Raw genomic sequence first — 20,013 nt, 5'->3', positions numbered from 1 at the left:
GGGAGCTAAGATCTCACATGGCACAGCCAAAACACGAAACACTACATAAAAACCGAAAGTGATTTAAAATTCTCCAATAGAAACAATGAGAAAGGACTGACATAGGACACTTGGAGCTCCAACACTGGTAACATTCTAATTCTTAAAAACAGTGGTTTGTCATATTAGTATACTTTAAAGCATACATTTGTTACATATATGCTTCTGGACACATCTTAACACTTTAGGATTTTTAGAAAGAAAAAAATTCCTACATACCAACATGACAACAGTAGCTTGTCAGTGGGTGGCTGGACTGAAAACTATTTTATTTTCATTCTTTCTACTTTCCTGTATCATCCAATTCTTAAGCCTATACTGATTTTATCAAAACTTTTCATAATTTTTTAAACTAATTTTCAAAAAGGAAAAATCTACCCTAGTTTTCTACCTTAGCTTCCTACAAGCCACTTCATATAAAAGCATAATTTCTACCCCAAATTTAAAATTTAAATAGCCACACAATTGTTGATGGGCTAGTTAAATGATGAAGGCATGAATAAACTTTTTACGGCAATGGAAATTTTTTTTAAACCTTGATTTGTGATGATGGTAACACAGTAGATATATTTGTCAAAAGTTACTGAACATTTAAAATTAATACATCCCATAAGATGTAATTCTGAAAGTCCTCTGTCCATGGAATTCTTCAGGCAAGAATACTGGTGTGGGTGGTAGCCATTTTTTCATGTAATTATATTCCAATAAGGTGATTTTAAAAACTATTATTGCTAAGATATATTAGAAATAATTTAAAAAGAACATTTTACATACAGTACCTACAAATTCCACAGTTTTCACAATGATACTGTTTCTTGTCTTTGTCAAACAGATGGCATACACTGCAATAATATTCTCCAAACAATGTGTTACATTCCTCACAAGTCTGTTGTGCCTAAAAAACAAAAAGTAACTAAAAATATACAATTTACCAAAACATTCTGAAGTACTAATTTAAAATGTCCAGATTTTTTCTTAATGTACATGTGGTTTTATCTTTACATGTTTTCATACATTTAAACCCAAGATACTGCATACTTTAAGACCTAAAGTTGTATTTGCAATATTCTTGATTAAATTTTTAAAACCACCTTAGTACATGTTTTAAAAAAAAATAGAAATATGTAATAAAATCTTACACGCTGTATTTTTTCACAGTTTATGCACTGCACTTCCTTTACTTTAAAGCGATCTAGCTGATGATCTTCATTGTTATCATGACACAATCGGCAAGTATAAAGCTTGTCACAGCAAGGTGCCTAATCCCCAGGTAAGGAAAAAAAAAAAAAGGTATAAGCAAGGCAAGACAAGTTTGAAATAACGCAAAAAGAAATTTCTTTCCTTCTCCTCCTCCTGGAACAAGGTCAAAGATTACAACCAATGGATCATTTGGTAAACTGATAACTATACATAACATTTCACTGTTTTCCCATCAACATCTAGGTCTCTATCAAGTTGAACACAACCTTGTAGTTCAAAACAGAAGAATTATGAAAGATGGCCGTCCCTAAACTGAAAAGTTAATCCCACAATACCCTAAACTCATTCTCAGCATTAAGTAGCAGGCAGGCAATTTCTACTTAAGACATTCCAGATAATTTCATTTACCAACTTTAACACTGAAGCATTAAATACTATAATGACTATATTTTAGTCTACTTAAGTTTACCACACATCAACTCTGTGTCTTAAAGTTTGGAGGACACAATAAACGTAAAAGACAGTCCTTGTTTTCAAGATTGGCAAAGACTGCCAGTTGTCCAAGACAAGAAAGACGACTCTCTCCTTCCTGGACACATGACTGCCCAGCTACACTACTGTTTCCTTGCTGTTACTTGTGGTCAAATGACTTAAGTTGTTCTTAGCAACAGAATACGCACAGAATAAAATCAGTGCCTCTCCTGGGCCTGCGTATTAAGAAGCTAGGCATGCCTCTTGCCCCATGCTCCCTTCTCCCTTTCCACCAGATGAAACCTGGACATGGCAGCAACCCAGTTGATGACTATATGCCCTAAAACATGGTTAGCAACACAATAGAGAAAATTTGTCCAAGGAGTGGTCATGTGAAACAGCCTCATTCACCTTGAATTGTGAGGTGAGAAGAAATAAACTTTTTATTCTTTAACTCACATTTCTACTGGGTCTTTTTGTTATAGAAACTTAGCTTTACCCTAACTAGTACATCAAAAAGTCTCTAGGCCAGTAAGCTAACCTTATATTACACTTTCCAGTACACTGTGAACTTAAAGATCCACTCATCTCTGAAGACATCCTAAGCCATGACTTACCATAACATAGTTCATTCCTTCCGCTTACGTTTTCTACCTGGCAGGCTTAGGCATACTCACGCTGAAATGAAGCTGGCAAGCTGTAAAACTTATTTACTACAAGGGATGAAAGTGTATTCCGAGTCTCCACTCGCTTACCCGCCTTCCATTATTTCATCACACACCTGAAAGTGATCCTGGGAAAAGCCAGCACAAGCCCGGGACTGCCTCTGTCCACTTTCAGCACCAAAAGACTAAATGAACCCCCTGATAAGGTAACCGATGGGCAAGGCCAGGTTTTTGCCAAGCAAGAAGTTTGCTTGCAAACTACAACACAAAGGTGGGGCCAGTGGTCGCCTTGACAAAACACGCTCTTTACGGCCGGAAGCCAGTCAGAGGTGAAGTTATCCAGACAACAGCTTAGCCCAACAACAAACTTAAGCCCAAGCTTCACCTCCCGGCCCACTCCACCCCCAGCCCGGCGGAAACTCTTAAGAGCCCAGTGAAATCGTCACCTTCAGGAGACATCCCCTGTCATAGTGCTCGCAGCCCCGCCGCCTTTCGGCTTGCCCACGGGCGCCATCTTCCCGCGCCGAGGACGCCATCGCCCCAACCTCCCCTCAAACTCCACGACCCCTTCCCCCAGGCCAAAAGCTACGCCCAGAGAAGCAGCGGCGCTCTAGCCCGCTCTGTCCCGGCTGCAGCGGCCCCCGGAGCCAAGATGGCGGCAGGACACGTGACCCGGGGCAGCCGGATTTCCGGCGCCCCGAACTACGGGGCGGAAGCGAATGGAGGCGCAGTCTCCGTTGTCGTCGTTAGTTGCTGGCTTCACCACTAACGGTAATAATTCTAGGTTGCTTCCCCTTTTCCCCCCATCGCTACCCGCCCACACCCTGGGCGCAGTTCGGGGCGAGGAGGACCGCAGCGGCACGGAGACATCCGGTGACCCCTGGGGAAGGTCCGCTCTCCGGCCGCAGCGACACCTGTGACAGGGTCGCCCCTCCCTCCCTCCCTCGGCGGCGGCCGTAGCCTCGAGAAAGGGGCGGAGCTCTTGCCCGGCCTTCCGGCTGGGAGGGAATCCTAGCGCGCGCGCGGCGATAGCCGAGCAGCCAGGAGCTCGTCAGCGACCCGAATGCCTTTTTGTCCCCTTTTTCATTACTTCCTCTTCATTCCTTCAGGAGTATATTAACATTTACTATGTGCCAGTCACCAGCTACGCCATGGGAAAGAAAGTGACCAAAAACGGTTCTGGGAACTCAGACTGGTGAAGGAGAAAGAGAGTCCACAGACACCCTGAAATAAATGTAGGTTTACAGCTTGGAGAAGTGCTACGAAGGGGAAATGTGTGTTCCCTGAGAGCTAGTACTAGAGGGAATCTCACTTAATCGGGTGTCAAGGAAGGTTTCCCTGAGGAAGCAACGCTTGAGCTGAGAGCTCAGAATGAGCGTTCTAGGAGGCGTCAGTGTGCCAGGATCTGGTGATGGAGGGAACCCGTGCCTGTAAGAAGTGGTGGAAGGGAAATGTAACAGCCCCCGAAACTGACAGAAGGCCTAGCTGAATATGACCTACCTTGCTAAAGAGCCAAACCCTTAGAATATTTTATGAGCAGAGCTGCGGGTTTTGAAAGAAAACATTTGCCTTTGGCTTTCTAATCTCATGTAATGTTACGTGGAACGTACTGGGAAAGGTAAATATGTACCCCTTAAGCTTTGAAGTTACTGACGCTTGCTCCCTTAATTTTCTTTCAGTTCTGGTATGAGTTGCTGAAACCATGGTGAAATGTTGCTCGGCCCTTGGATGTGCCTCTCGCTGTTTACCAAATTCCAAATTAAAAGGACTGACATTTCACGTGTAAGAGTCTGCTGTAGTTAAGCCAAGTACTTTTGACTGTTAAGCTAAAGATAGGTCTACTTAAATCTTCAGTTTTGCAGCCAGTTGTTCTACCCCTGAGCTATACCCCCTAGATCTTCAATTTTGAACTTTAGTTCTCAACTTCTTTTTTAATAACCTTTTTAGTTGAATTTGAAGTGACAATAATAATTTTACATTTTTATAATTAGTTCAGAAGCTTAAGATACCTGCAAAGGTATCACAGACTGATTAACAAAAATATCATCAAACCTTTTTGCTAATATTACTATTTTGCATTTTAACGTACCTTCAAAGAAATTGTGTTGTTTACGTGTAGTTTACAATCCAAATCAAGGATCTTTGCGGAAATTTATTCTCTCCTTTAGAAATAAATCAAGCTTATGTTTATGTTGATGTTTAAAAATAAATCAAGCTTATGTTACAGAGAAAAAGCTATAAATTACAACTTCAGACCAAGTTTAGCTGTACTGCAGGTAAATCAAGATGGTCCTAATTTATTTTAGTCATTCTTCTGACAGCATAGGAAAGAAGGAGCAATAAGGTTTAATAATTATTCATTTGCTGAAGTTTTATTTTGTTGCTTTTGTGCCAGGCACTGTGCTATGTGCCAGAGAAAGATCTGCTAACTACTTTGCTAAGTATAAGGAAATCAAAAATGAACATGTGTACCCCTCTTTATTCCAAAAAGGACTTGAACCAGCTTGGAAAATTGGAAAAGATATGGCTATTAACTTCCAGATCTCAAAATCGTTCTCATCTCCAAAATTCCAAACTCCGCAGGTGTTCTCTGCATTCATTCACTAAGCATTTATACCCTGGTTTTGTATTAAATGTTGTACTAAACTTTTTGATGCTGATAGAAGAATGGAGCCACAAGTGTCTCTGTTCATCTGGGATAAATTCTATTAGATAGGAAAAGGCCCAAGTGATACTCTTCATCATTTATGGATGAAGAAAAACCTTCAGTTGTGAATTTTACTCTAAGGTAGTAAATGTCTTTGGAAGCTTTTCTTCTTTATAATATGAGAAAGAATTAAATGAGGACTATTTGCCTGTAGCATGTTGGTACAAAAATCTGAGTATTAAAACTGAAAGTTATAAAACCATAAATCACAATGGTTTCCTAAATATTCCAGTTCCCAAGAGTAATAACAAACCAGTGAAAGAATCAATTTAGGCACAGCCTTTTAATTCAAGTATATGTGTTTAATTTTAAAATACTTTATATATTTTTTTCTAGATTCCCCACAGATGAAAACATCAAAAGAAAATGGGTATTAGCAATGAAAAGACTTGATGTGAATGCTGCAGGCATTTGGGAGCCTAAAAAAGGAGATGTGTTGTGTTCAAGACACTTTAAGAAGACAGATTTTGACAGAAGTGCTCCAAATATTAAACTGAAACCTGGAGTTGTACCTTCTATTTTTGATTCCGTATCTCGCTTACAGGTTTGTTTATCAGATGCTGCTTACCATCATTACTCACTTTTTATGGACTATTTAATAACCTTCACCACACTTGCTACCATTTTTTACTGTTTGCTTATTGATTTGAAAACTATTCTTTAAGTTTTTTTTAAATTTGTTAACTGCTGTGTAAGCTTTTATAATGAGTAGTAAGACTGTTTTACCAGTAGCCCCTCAGAAATGTTAGTATCTGTACCTTACTAAGGTTTGGTGAAGCAAACTTGAGTTAGTATAGCTCAAGATTTGGGTCTAAAAATTGGAGGAATGTTAGAGTTGAACTGAAGTTCCAAGCTGGCAGTGCTCCTCACACTGGAGCAAAAGTCAAGAGCAGAGCCGCAACAGACACAAAGTATACTTTGAGAGCTACATACATTCACACTTAAAGCCTAAGTAGAACTGGAAGGTAGAAAACCAAAAGATAAGAAGAGAAGGAAAGAAGAGGTAAAAAAAAAAATAAAAGGATTGTTTAAGGAAACTCTAGTTGAATTCTGTGGCTTTTCTCAATGATTTTAGTGCCATAGGTGAGCTGCTTCACCCTAAGTATCTCTCTTGACTTCATATAACCTGAATGTGTACTCACTTCCAGAAACTCTAGAGATTGACTGATTCCAATGTGGAAAATTCGGGGAGAGCCTGTGGGTTCCCACACCAGTGGGAATGAACCTCCATTGAAAGGTATCTCCTTCCTGACAGCTGGAAACAGAGGAAGTAGTTCAGAAGATGTCTACTCCCATAGGGGTCTTGGTCACATTTGCAGATATTCGTATCTCAGTACTTGAGTTATAAAGTGGAAACTGACTCAGTTTCTGCCATATTAATAAATGTACAGTATCTTCTGCAATTTGCTCTAAAGGGTTTGTTTCCTATACCATGGTGTCATCTGTAATGTTAAGCAGACCTTAAGAAATATGGACATAATAAGTCAAACAATAAATTACTAACTTCCAAAAGTTATTTCCTAATAACAAGGAAATCACAGAATCTAGAAGTAACACTGGTAACACTCTATATGGATTTTTTTCTGTTGTTTGTATGTTTGTATATAAATACATCTATATATTCTTACAAAATAGAATTATATTGTATATCCTTTTTATTATTTGCTTTGCTCTTTTTTTAACATTCATACAGTGCTTACTGTGTGCCAGGCACTAATCTAAGCACTTTACATATATTTTGACTCTTTTAGTCCCCTGAACTACCATAAGAGTTAAATAATCTTATTCTCATTTGACTATTTGAGAAAATTTAGACCCAGAAAGCTGGAATACATTCCCCAAGTCACACTGCTGTTAAATGGCGGATTTAAACCCAGGTATTATAGCTCCAGAGTTCACTCTTAACTATTATAATATTTTCCATGAAGTTAAATATTTTTCTATAACAATGGCTTTCAAATTTAGTCTACCTAAATATTATCCAGGGAGCTTGACTTAAAATGCAGAATCCTAACCCCCTCTCCCAAAAAATTTGATTGAGCAAGTTTGCTTTGAAATCTAGGATCTGCATTTTCTAATAGGCACCCTGCATGATTGTGTTGCAGCTCAATGGATCACATTTTTAAGAGAAACCTATATGGAACATCAATTTTTTTTTAACTAAACTTTGTACTGAAGTCAACATACATATAACATCCACACATCATAAGTGTATAGACCATTGGACTTTCACAAAGTGAATACACTCATGTAACTCCTCTCAGACCAAGATGGAGAAAGTTATCAATGCCCCAGAAGCTTCCCTCATGCTCTTTCCCAGTCCCTACACCCTCAAAAGTACTACTATCCTGACTTTTATCACTGTCAGTTATTGTAAATGGAGTCATATAGTGCATACTCTGTACTGTGGCTGCTTTCACTCAACATTTTGTTCTTGTGATTCATCCACATGGCAGCATGTGGTACTAGTCCATGTATTTTCTTTGCACTATAATATTCTATTGTATTTGTTGTTGTTCAGTGCTAAGTCATGTCCAACTTTATGTGACCTCATGAACTGCAGTGCACCAGGCTTCCCTGTCCTTCACCATTTCCCAGAGTTTGCTCAAACTCATGTCCATTGAGTTGGTGATGCCATCCAATCATCTCTTCTTTTGCTGCTCCCTTCTCCTCCAGCCCTAAGTCTTTCCCAGCATCAGGGTCTTTTCCAGTGAGTCAGCTCTTCACATCAAGTGGCCAAAGTATTGGAACTTCAGCTTCAGCATCAATCCTTCAAATGAATATTCAGGGTTGATTCCCTTTAGGATTGACTAGTTTGATCTCCTTGCAGTCCAAGAGATTCTCAAGAGTCTTCTCTAGCACCACAGTTCAAAAACATCAGTTCTTCAGCACATTGTATAAAGAAACTATAATTTCTATTCTACTGTTGATGAACATTTGGATTTTCGCTTTGGAGCTATTATGAATGGTGCAACTACAAACATTTTTGTCCATGCCTTTTGATGCACTTAAATGTACACATTTCTACAGAGTATATATACATTTCTGTTAGAAGTGGAATTGCTGGATCCTAGGATCAGCTTGAGTAGATATCACCATAGTTTTCCAAAGTGGTTTTGCCAACTTATACCCCCACCATCAACTTATAAGAGTTCCTGTGATTCTATATCCTTTCTCATATTTAGTGATGTCATCTTTACAGAACATTTTTAATGATCATATAGTGGTTGATCCTATGTATGGACAATAAATACTTTATGTAATCAATCCTTACCATTGTATATAGGTTTATCATCTTTCACTGTTTTAAAAAGCATTATAATGAACATTATTGTAGCTGAATCTATGTTCATATCCTTATTTCCCCAAACTAATTTCCTGGAAATAAAATAGCTAGATCAAAAATTACACACGTTTTTAAGTCTTTTGCTTTTGATACAAACCTCCCAAAAGCCCATCGTAAAGGGTGTATCAGTCAACTGCCCTACTATTAGTTATGCATAAAAGTGTCTGTCCATCCTAATCCTCAGTGTAAGTTGTGTTTTTAACCTTTGCTGAAGTTGATAGGCATAGATGGCATCTTATTTTATCTTTGAATATTAGTGCATTTATGCATTATTTCCTGAGTTCATTAGACAGTTTTACTTCTTTTGTGAATAACTTATTCAAGTCTTCTAGTTTTATCTTTTTCTAAGCTGTTTTGTAACAACAATAGATATTGAGGATATGAATCGTTCAACTATGTTGCAGTTACTTTTTTGTTCTTTGTCTTTAGTTCTGATTATGGTGTTGATTTGTTTTGTGTGAAATACGTTTTTTTAAGTAGTCCTATATTTTCTCTTGTGCTGTCTGATTTAAGATTTTATAAATATTTCCCATGTATTTTTCTAGTTCCTCATTGTTTTCATTCTTACATGAATTTTCATTATATAGAAATTCATTGTGATTTATTGTACATAAAGGATATAATTATTTTTCATAATTAGCTCATTTTTCATTATAGCCTTTCTCCACTTATTTAGAATGCCATTTTTTATCCTGAAGGCTCTTATCTACATGATCTACTCATATTTTTCTTAGAGAATAATCTTCTGACCCAAGGCTAGAACCCATATCTCCTGTGCCTCCTGCTTGGCAGGCAGATTCTTTACCACTGAACCATCTGGGAAGCGAAAAGAATAGTACACTATCTTAAATATTGTTACCTTGTAGGATATTTTTAATACCTTGTAGGATATATCTTCCCTCACTATCATTCTTTTTTTTTTTAAGGAAAATTCGTGTTTCCAGGTAAACTTTAAAGTTATTTTAGGGAAGTTCCTTTAAAGTAATCTCAGTGAATTTAAATTTTACTGACTTTTAAAAGCAATCTCCATAAAAAAATATAATAATTTTACTACAAAAAGTTAAGAAGGTTAAAAATTTACAAAAGGACAGAAATATCTACAATGATTGGTTAACAACTAACTATTCTTAACAGGGGAAAAGAGAAAAGCTTCATTGTAGGAAAAACTTCACCCTCAAAGCCCTTCCAGTTACAAACCACAATCACAAGCTTGATGCTACCTCGTGTGTTGAAGAATTCCAGTCCCAGTTCATTTTTGTAAGTAAAATTACTTACTGGGCTAATGTTGGTATTTTTAAGATGAACATGCCCTCTCCATTAGGATTAAACTTTTCGAAATCTTACTGAAAAACTAGGAGTTCAGGTTTTTGAGATTTTTTTTAATATGTCATAACCAAAAGTAATATTGCTTCCAAGGGCCATTATAATTTATATATACATATTTAATTCAAAGAATGCTTTCACAAAAGTATTTCAACCAGTCAGTTCAGTTTAGTTCAGTTGCTCAGTCGTGTCCGACTCTTTGTGACCCCATGGACTGCAGCATGCCAGTACCGCTGTCCGTCACCAACTCCCGGAGCTTGCTCAAACTCAGGTCCATCAAGTCAGTGATGCCATCCAACTGTCTTCATCCTCTGTCGTCCCCTTCTCCTCCTGCCTTCAGTCTTTGCCAGCATCAGGGTCTTTTCCACTGAGTCAGTTCTTCGCATCAGATGGCCAAAGTATTGGAGCTTCAGCTTCAACATCAGTCCTTCAGTGACTATTCAGGACTGATTTCCTTTAGGGTTGACTGGTTTGATTTCCTTGCAGTCCAAGGGACTCTCGAGTCTTCTCCAACACCCCGGTTCAAAAGCATCAATTCTTCAGTGCTTAGCTTTCTTTATGGTTCAACTCTCATATCCATACATGACTACTAGAAAAACCATAGCTTTGACTAGACAGACCTTTGTTGGCAAAGTAATATCAACCAATAAAATACAATAAATAATTTCTCCCTTTAGGTATTGGTATTGTAGGTTCTATTTGGAAATATCTAATTTTAACAATAGTTATGTCTTTAGGTTTTCTTGAAGGACTGTCATACATACACAGTATTGAAGCTTGCATTTATTTATTCATCTGATTGCTTTTTCATGTTAGAATCAGGCCTGGAATCCAGATCTGTTTTACTATCTTAATTACTATAGCTTTATAATAATACTTAAAATCAGGCAGTGTTTATCAGTGTTAAATCTTCCAGCTTTGTTCTTTTTCAGAGTTGTTTTGGATAGTCTTGGTCCTTTGCATTTTTATATGAATTTTAGAATCACTTTCATAAATTTCTACAAAATTCCTGCTGGAGTTTTGATTGGGATTCTGTTGAATGTACAGATCCATTTGGGAAGAATTGACATCTTAATAAGACTATTTTAAGTCTTCGAGCCCATCACTTCATATATTTAAACTTTAAAATTTTCTTAGCAGGGTTTTGTCATTTTCAGTGTACAGTTTTTTGTTTCTTTTGTCAGATTTATCCCTAAGTATTTTGTATGTTTGGATGCTATTATAAGTGGCATTGTTTTAATTACTGTTAGTATATGGAAATAAATTGACCTTTGTATATGAATCTTGTATCTGTCAAACTTGCTAAACTCACATGTTAATTATCAAAGCTTTTTTGTAAAGGCTGTCAGGTTTTCTACAAAGATAATCATGATGTCTGTCATTAAAAACAGTTTTAATTCTTCTTTTCCAATGTAAATACCTTTCATTTCTTTTTCTTGCTTTATTGCACTACCTTGAACCTCCAAGGGTATGCTGAATAGAAGTACTGAGAACTGATCTTTATACTTTGCTCCTGATTTTAGGAGGAAGGCATCAGTCTTTGACCATTGAAGATATTCATATGATGTTAACTGTGGATTTTTCATAATTGCCCTTTAGGACTGAGGAAATACCTTTCTATTTTATTCTTTCAGTTTTATTGAGATATAATTGACATACACCACTGTATAAGTTTAAAGTGTACAGTAATGATTTAATTTACATTCATCATGAAGTGATCATCACAGTAAGTTTAGATGAACATCTATCATCTCATATAAGCAAAACTAAGAATTAGAAAAAACTTACAATGTGTGAGTTTAAAAATATATTGGAGAGAATTAATGGCATGTTTGAAGGCAGGAGGAAAGGAGGATGACAGAGGATGAGATGGTTGGATGGCATCACCGACTCAATGGACATGACTTTGAGTAAACTTGGGGAGTTGGCGATGGATAGGGAGGCCTGGCGTGCTGCAGTCCATGGGGTCACAGAGAGTTGGACACAACTGAGTGACTGAACTGAACTGAATAGCATGTTAGATATTTCAGAAGAAAAGATTAGTGAAGGTGAAGATATAGCAGTGGGAACTATCCAGAATGTACTACAGAGAGAAAAGGGAATATTTAAAAAATGAAAAACATGAACAGAGCATCAGTAAGAAGTGGCACAACTTCAGACAGCCCAATATACATGTAATTAAACTCTCCAAGGGAAAAGGAAGAAGAGTTGAAATAGAAAGGAATATTTGAAGAAATCAGGGCCAAAATTTTTCCAGGTTTGATAAAAACTATAAACCCACAGATAAAAAGCTCAGCAATCCCAAGCACAAGAAACATGAAGAAAACTAAACTAGGCTACATCAAATTAAATTATTCAAAACTATTGGAAAAGAAAATTCTTATGTCTTGATAAATTAACCCCTTTATTATTAAGAAATGGCCTTGTTTATCCCTGGTAATATTCTTTGCTCTGAAATCTACTTTGTCTGATAGTAATATACCCACCATAGCTCTCTGTTGTTAGTGTTATCCTAGTTGAAACCTTTAGTTTCAATCTGTTTGTGTCTTTTTATTTTTAAAGTGTGTTTTTTCTTGGCGGCATGTACTTTTGGGTCTTGATTTTTTTAATATAACTTGGTTATTTATAATCACTAATGTTTTCTATATATAATTTCTGCCTTTTATTTGGATTATTTAAACTATAATAATCTAATATGATTATCATATTACTTTATATCATTAATGGGATATGGTTTGGTTTAAATCTGTCATCATACTTATTTCCTATTCCATTTAGTCTTTGTTCTCATTTTCTTCTTTTTTTGTCTTCTTTGCAATTAATTAAATTTTTTTATAATTCCATCTTATCTCCTTTTTTTGATTTATTCACCATAACTGTTAGTTGCTTTTGGGTCTGTAGCATCCATGTTTAACTTACCACAGGCTACATGATAAGTGATATTATTCCGCTTAGTGTATAGTATACATATCTTACCATAGTATACTTTTATTTCTCTTCTCCAACCTTTTTGCTACAGCTGTCATACATTTCACTGTACATATGCTATGAACCACACATTACACTGATATTATTTTTGTTTAAGCAGTAAATTATCTTTTAAAAAGATTTAAATAATAAGAAGAAAAAGATATATGCTACCCATGTAGTTGCCACTGCAGGGCTTTTCGTTCCTTTGTGTAAATCCATATTTCCATCTGGTATCATCCTGTCTGAAGGACTTAACTTTAATACTCCTTACAGTGCAGCTATGCTGGTGATAAATTCTTTCAGCTTTTATAAAATCATTACTTAGTTTTCTAAATAGTCATTATTTAGTCTGGAAAAATCTGAACAATCATTATTTAGTCTTCATTTTTGAAAGATATTGACAAATTCTGGGTTGACAGTTTGGGAGTTTGTTGTTTTTAGTTTTTTTATGATGTTGCTCCACTATATTCTCACATGCTTGCTTGCTAATCAAGAATCTGCTATCATTCTTATCTTTTTCCTTTGCTAAAAATTTTTCTTTGCTAATGGTTTTAAATAATTTGATTACACCATAGTTTAGCTCTGTTCATGTTTCTTATGCTTGGGATTTATTATTTCTTTATCTGTGAGTTTATAGTTTTTATCAAACTTGGAAAAATTTTGGTCATGATTTCTTCAAATATTTCTTCCTCAACTTTTCTTCCTTTTCTTTTGGGGAGTCTAATTACACGTATATTGTGAGGTCAGAAGTTTTGCCACCTCTCACTCATACTCTGTTCATTTTTTTGTTTTTTAAATACTCCCTTTTCTCTCTGTAGTCCATTCTGGATAGTTCCTATTGCTGTATATTCAATTTCACCAATCTTCTGAAATTTCTAATCTGCCATTAGTTCTCTTAAATATATTTTTCACCTCACACATAGTAATTTTTAAGTCCAGGTGTCCTATTTGATTCTTTTCTTTATATCTTTCACGTATCTGCTTAACTTTCTTTCATTAATTTCCTTGTCTACTGATTCTAACATTTGCTAGTTCTGGGTTGGTTTCTATGGATTGGTTTCTCTGTTATTGTAGCTCATATTTTCTGCTGTTTTGCATGCCTGGTAAATTTTGTGTGCCACATACTGTGGATTTTACTTTACTGGATGCTGGATATTTTTGTGTCCTATATGCTTGAGCTTTGTTATGAAGTGTAGTTATTTGGAAACAATTTGGTCCTTTCAGGTTTTGCTTTTTTTAGGCAGGACCAGAACAGTGCTCAGTCTTGGGCTATTTGTTCTCCACCAATGAGGCAAGACTCTTCTGTGTACTCTTCTCAGTTCCCCATGAATCTGGTCTGGCTGGTGGGGTAAAATCTGTGAGCTCAGGGTACTCCTGATCTTTTCTGGCCACTCTTTCCTCAGCCTTGAGCAGTTTCCTACACACATACTCTGATCTTACTCAGGGCAATACTTGACAGGGAGCTTGGGAAGATCTCCAGGTTCTCCTCTCTACTATTGATACTTTGTTCTGTAAACTGTAGCCACCTTGGTCTCACCAGATACTTTGCACTACCTCCTCAACTCTGTCTAACCAGCTCTGCCTGGGTTTCCTCTCCTTGCACTGAGGCCTAGAACTCTCTCAGTGCAGTAAGTTGGGCATTCATAAGGCTCATCTCTTTGTTTCCCATCTCTGTGCAATCTCTGCCTTCCTTGCCTAATGTCCTTATGTGCAAAACTTTTTTATACCTTTTGGCTGTGTGTTGAGGTCTTACTGCATCTTCATCGCCACACACGGGCTTTCTCTAGTTGCAGTGAGCAGCGTCTACTCTTCATTGCAGTGCACTGGCCTCACTGTGGTGGCTTCTCTCTTGTTGCAGAACACAGGCTCTAGGGCACTTGGGCTTCAGTAGTTGCAGCATTCAGACTCAGTAGTTGCAGCTTGCAGGCCCTAAAGTGCAGGCTCGGTGGTTGTGACACACAGGCTTAGTTGCTCCACAGCATGTGAACTCTTCCCAGTCTCCTGCATTGGCAGGCGGATATCCTTTTAGCACCAGGGAAGTTCTGGGTTTTTTTTTGTCAATCCAGTCTCTTATTTCATCTTGGCTGAAAGCAAAGTAATTTTCACTAATTTTAAATAACAGCTTTTCAAAATTATTTTATGTTTATATGTCAGTGGTGTTTTTGAATGAAAAAAGTATACCCAACAAACATACCATAACCAAAAGAAATACTGAGAGCTTAAATTATCTCTTTATAAATCCAAGACCAGAGTCCTCTCTAAATCCATAACACCCAGCCTGAAGACCTGCTTCAGTGCTTTCCTGTCATCCCTTATAAAGTGAAATATTCATCAAAATAAAGCAATTCAGTTAAAAGGTTAAAAAGGTAAGTTTTTTTGATAGGTAAAACTTAAACTTAGCAGCCCACACTTAGGGACCAAAACTGTTAACGGTCATTGTGAGTGTCATGCTGTTTGTTCATAAGCAGGTGCCTGCCTCCAGGTGAGAAGTGCCTTCCACCCACAGGATTCTGCCCTCCTTGTGTATGCCAGACCTTAGACAAAGATGGGGGACTCTAGGCACCTGAAATGTCCCTGTCCTCTCCCTGTGGTCTTTGAACTTAGTATCACCAACTTAAAAATGTTCTCTAAGCATAGTATTTGGAGAAATAACTGAGGCCTAGTTATAATTTTTTATCTAACTGCTTGTCTGTCTGGTTTAATAACTTGGTGTTTATGTTTTTAGGAACATAGCTACAGTGTGATGGACAGTCCAAAGAAACTTAAGCATAAATTAGATCATGTGATCAGCGAGCTAGAGGATACCAAGAAAAGTTTGCAGAATGTTCTAGACCGAGAAAAACATTTCCAAAAATCATTGAGGAAGACAATCAGGGAATTAAAGGATGAATGTCTCATCAGTCAAGAAACGGCAAAAAGACTGGAAGCTGTATGTTGGGACTGGTGTCAGGAGAGCATAGAACAAGACTGTATTTCATGAAATAATTTCATGTTATGTTCTACTTAAAATTGGTAAAATTGATATTGGCTTTTAAGGAAATAATTCTCATTTACCATCATTAAATAATGTCCATCATTCCATCATTTAGAGTGCCCTTTAGATCCTCTGCAGCCTGATGCATTAGAGTTATTATCCAAAGGCTTTTTTAAAAAGATAACGCAAAAATCTTGTGCTAGTTACCATGTTTTGGAGTAACTTGTGAGAGTTATGTGTTTATAGACCTGAACTATATGGGCTTCCCTGCTGGCTTAGAGGTAAAGAATCTACCTGCAATGCAGGAGACCTGGGTTCAATCCCTGGGTCGGGAAGATCCCCTGGAGAAGGAAATGGCAACCCACCCCAGTATTCTTGCCCAGAAAATTCCATGGACAGAGGAGCCTGGCGGGCTACAGTTCATGGGGTCGCAAAGAGTCAGACACACCGAACGATGAACACTTAGACCTAAACTAGTGCCAGGTCACTCTTGTAAGATGTTAAGAGATCAAGAAAATTCTGTAGGACTAAGGAAATGATTTTAGATCAGCTACATTAAGCTCTAGTAGTAGAAAGTGGACACTTCAGCAGCATCAGATTTTTGGCTTCAAAGGAGTATCTTTGCTTATAACACATGTCCATCTAGAATCCAATTTAAGGTGCTTTTATTATCAGTAATACCAAAAGATGTTTTTACAAGGCATCACATGGTAGTGACCTTGAGAACAACATATGGTGCAGATCTTTTGGCTTTTAAGGTTGTTCAGAGCCAAGTTAAGAAGACCCCGATGAGGTCTTATTTTTTCAATACAGTACATCATTTCTCCTCACTAGGAGCACTTTGATATAAACCAGCATCGCTTTAACAAATTTTTGAAGAGGATCGTAAATCTGATTTTTAAATGGTTACTGACAGTTCTTCTGAACATTTTGTTTCATGACTGTTATTTCATCATAAAGGTTTATCTTCAAAATCTGAATGCCAGTAGTAACTGGATACCTTTAATGCTGTTTTGTTTTCACAGAAAGTAGTATTACTAACATTTTTTAAGGTACGAAATACAGAAGAAACCATTAAAAATAATGATGTGGCTCTTCTAGTTAAAATAGGAATTAGAAAGAGGGTTGTAATATTTTCCTTTAATTAGGAGACAAGATTACTATCCGAGCTTTCATTTAGAGAAATAGATAAGCAGCAATTTAGAATAGCTTTTTACTGAATTTACAGAAGAGTAACTTTTAGTTATTTTCTGACTGATCCAAGAGTCAGAAATTTAAATTTATCTCCTGATTTCTTAGTAAAAACAACTGAAATGAGTCATAAATACTGTGGGTTAGAATAAAAATTACTAGCCCCAAAGCAAATTCTACTTTGAAGCATGTGTATATACATAAACTTCATTCATATGTCTGTGCTATAATAGTTAGAATTTGAATATCAGTTATTTCAATATGTTAACTAGAAATGAAGTGCATTTTGTGTTAAAATGTTCATTATAATTTGTGTTATATTAATATCAGTAAGGATATGGTCATTTGAATTTTTATATTCAAGAAATATATAATGCATGTTATATTTTTATGTAAGATTCCAAACCTTCCCACTAAATGGGATTTTACCCATGTTTGAAAGATTAGCATTATGCTAAGAAATCACTGAGGTGCTATCTTTTTACTACCTTTAAAATATTATTTAGCTACCCATTATTTATTTGAGTTATTTAATTTTGCATTCATCATGGACACGCTAATAGAAGTTTGGGTATGATCTTAGGTTTTTAAAGTCAGTGGGCAATGGAGAAAAATAAAAAGATAGATCCAAACTCTGTGTGTCCAAATTCTAGATCTCTCCTGGCTGCTTAAAATAAATCAAGCCCAGTAGACCTTTCCGAGAGTCAGTTCCCAGTTTCTGCCACTATCATCACAGTTACCACAGTCACTTGTACTACTGGTGTTCCTGTTCACAGCGAAATAAGATTTTATCTTCTTTTTCATTGGTCTTAGTGTCATTGAGAAAGAGTAAGCTGTGGGCAAAGTATTGGTATCGTCAAGAATCCAGAGCTGCCCATTTGCCCTTATGGAGAAAGGATTACCAGTAGAAATGTGACATAAGAAGTAGAGTCCTCCCCACCTACCATCCAGGCAAATGCCTGAATGTTTACATACCTCAGTTCCCTATAGCTCAGATGTAAAGAATCTGCCTTCAATGCAGGAGACCTGGGTTTGATCCCTGGGTCAGGAACATCCCCTGGAGAAGGAAATGGAAACCCACTCCAGTATTCTTGCCCAGAGAATCCCATGGACAGAGGAGCCTGGTGGGCTATAGTCATGGGATCGCAAAGAGTCAGACATGACTGAGCAACTAACACACACACACACACACTGTTCCAGAGATTCCAGCTTAGCCTGAGGACGAGCCATCCTGTGCAAAACAGAACCAGTCACCCCTCACCCCCATCCAGAGGATCCTTAAGCAGCCAAGGTCAACCTAAGGGTTTCACTTTGCTTTCAAGCTTACAATAGCCTCTGGATCCTAGAGCAAACCATTACACTAGTTCAACCTCAGCACCAAATCAGGTACAATGGATTTGATACAGTGTTTTTCTCATATCAAGTTCAAACCTCTAGAAATAGACTTTGGTTGCTAAAAGATAATCACAATTATACCGTTGTCATTAATTTGAGAAAAGATGAAATGTATTAATATTTATATGTATTTAGTCTTAATGAAAAAATTATTATAGAAATAATTGAGGATAAAGAATCCATTATGTATTTGAAAAATAAAATATTTTTTCTAGTAATAAAATGAACAGAGAAAAATCAAGAGTATGTATACAGTGGTTTTGCTTTAATTTTGCCTGCGTTTTTCCCTCCACCAATAACTCGGCCGTCTTAAATTAAGTCTGCTTGATTAGGTGACCCAGGTGTCAGGCCTGCTTCCACCACAATTTGCATCTGCCATAGACCCCTTTCAGCCCCTCTTTTCAGCCTCACTCAAAACTGGCAGCCTTCATGTCACCAGTATATAGGCAAGAGCAGTATTCTTAGATTTGAAATGTGTTGCCATCAGAACCTAGAGATGCTTATTAAGCATCGTGCTTTCTTATTCATAGTGGGGGGCTTCCCTGGTGGCTCAGCTGGTAAGGAATCCACCTGAAATGCGGGAGACCTGGGTTCGATCCCTGGGTTGGGAAGATCTGAAGAAAGGAACAGCCAGTATTCCCTGAAAAATCTCATGGACAGAGGAGCCTGGCAGGCTTACAGTCCATGAGGTCACAAAGAGTCGGACAAGACTGAGCAACTTTCACATTCACATTTCACATTCATAGTGGGAGATGGAAGTTGTACTATTAATTTGTCTTTTACTTCAGAGGGGATGGTCTAGCGTGCCCCTGGTCACTGGACTCCCCCCCCCCCAAATTTTCCTGCTGTGGTTGAGTTCAGTTCAGTCGCTAAATTGTGTCTGACTCTTTGTGACCCCATGAACTGCAGCATGCCTGGCTTCCCTGTCCATCACCAACTCCTAGAGCTTGCTCAAACTCACGTCCATCGAGTCGGTGATGCCATCCAACCATCTCATCCTCGGTCGTCCCCTTCTCCTCCTGCCTTTGATCTTTCCCAGCATCGGGGTTTTTTCCAATGAGTCAGTTCTTAGCATCAAGTGGCCAAAGTATTGGAGCTTCAGCTTCAGCATCAGTCCTTCCAATGAATATCCAGGAATGATTTCCTTTAGGATTGACTGGTTTAATATCCTTGCAGTCCAAGGGACACAAGAGTCTTCTCCAACACCACAGTTCAAAAGCATCAATTCTTTGGCACTCAGCTTTCTTTATGGTCCAACTCTCACATCCATACATGACTACTGAAAAAACCATAGCTTTGTCTGTACTGACCTTTGTCAGTAAAGTAATGTCTCTGCTTTTTAATATGCTGTGTAGGCTGGTCATAGCTTTTCTTCCAAGGAGCAAGCATCTTTTAATTTCATGGCTGCAGTCACCATCTGCATTGATTTTGGAGCCCAAGAAAATAAAGTCTGTCATTGTTTCCACTGTTTCCCCATCTATTTGCCATGAAGTGATTGGACCGGATGCCATGATCTTAGTTTTCTGAATGTTGAGTTTTAAGCCAACTTTTTCACTCTCCTCTTTCACTTTCAAGAGTCTGTTTAGTTCCTCTTCGCTTTCTGCCATAGGGTGGTGTCACCTGCATATCTGAGGTTGATATTTCTCCTGGCAATGTTGATTCCAGCTTGTGCTTCATCCAGCCCAGCATTTCGCATGATGTACTCTGTATATAAGTTAAATAAACAAGGTGA

General features: G+C 37.5%; 2 protein-coding genes across 33 annotated transcripts in view; one reads left to right on the top strand and one right to left on the bottom strand.

Moving 5' to 3' along the window:
- The window catches only part of RCHY1 (ring finger and CHY zinc finger domain containing 1), a 121,156-nt gene extending 117,838 nt beyond the window's left edge, over positions 1-3,318 (bottom strand). For 18 of the 30 annotated variants that reach the window (XR_014081060.1, XR_014081046.1, XR_014081058.1 and 15 more), the window contains exons 1-3: positions 2,822-3,318; positions 1,179-1,298; positions 819-934 (exon numbers count right to left, since the gene is read on the bottom strand). Coding sequence is in view for 15 of the 30 variants with exons in the window: in XM_081586663.1 (XP_081442789.1) it covers positions 819-934; positions 1,179-1,298; positions 2,822-2,911 (326 nt within the window). In the remaining 15 variants the exon portion in view is untranslated. Of the gene's footprint in view, positions 1-818; positions 935-1,178; positions 1,299-2,327 lie in introns of all 30 variants that reach the window. The other 12 variants (XR_014081084.1, XR_014081081.1, XR_014081068.1 and 9 more) reach the window with 3 other exon arrangements.
- On the top strand, positions 3,075-18,522 carry THAP6 (THAP domain containing 6). Of its 3 annotated transcripts, XM_081586713.1 has the most exons (6): positions 3,075-3,146; positions 3,485-3,610; positions 4,055-4,157; positions 5,419-5,626; positions 9,563-9,685; positions 15,447-18,522. In XM_081586713.1, the coding sequence occupies exons 3-6, from the start codon at positions 4,078-4,080 to the stop codon at positions 15,699-15,701; spliced, it is 666 nt and encodes a 221-aa protein (XP_081442839.1). In that variant the 5' UTR covers positions 3,075-3,146; positions 3,485-3,610; positions 4,055-4,077; the 3' UTR covers positions 15,702-18,522. The 3 variants fall into 3 exon arrangements, with proteins under 3 accessions (XP_081442839.1, XP_081442850.1, XP_081442861.1); XM_081586724.1 differs by lacking the exon at positions 3,485-3,610; XM_081586735.1 differs by lacking the exon at positions 9,563-9,685.
- The last annotated feature ends 1,491 nt before the right edge of the window (positions 18,523-20,013 follow it).

This window comes from Giraffa tippelskirchi, chromosome 1 (assembly GCF_054371585.1).
Source record: "Giraffa tippelskirchi isolate mGirTip1 chromosome 1, T2T-mGirTip1v1.2.pri, whole genome shotgun sequence".
In the NCBI taxonomy this organism is placed as follows: Eukaryota; Metazoa; Chordata; class Mammalia; order Artiodactyla; family Giraffidae; genus Giraffa; species Giraffa tippelskirchi.
The sequence above is the reverse complement of the archived record's forward strand: the minus strand, read 5'-3'. Positions and strand labels throughout refer to the sequence as shown.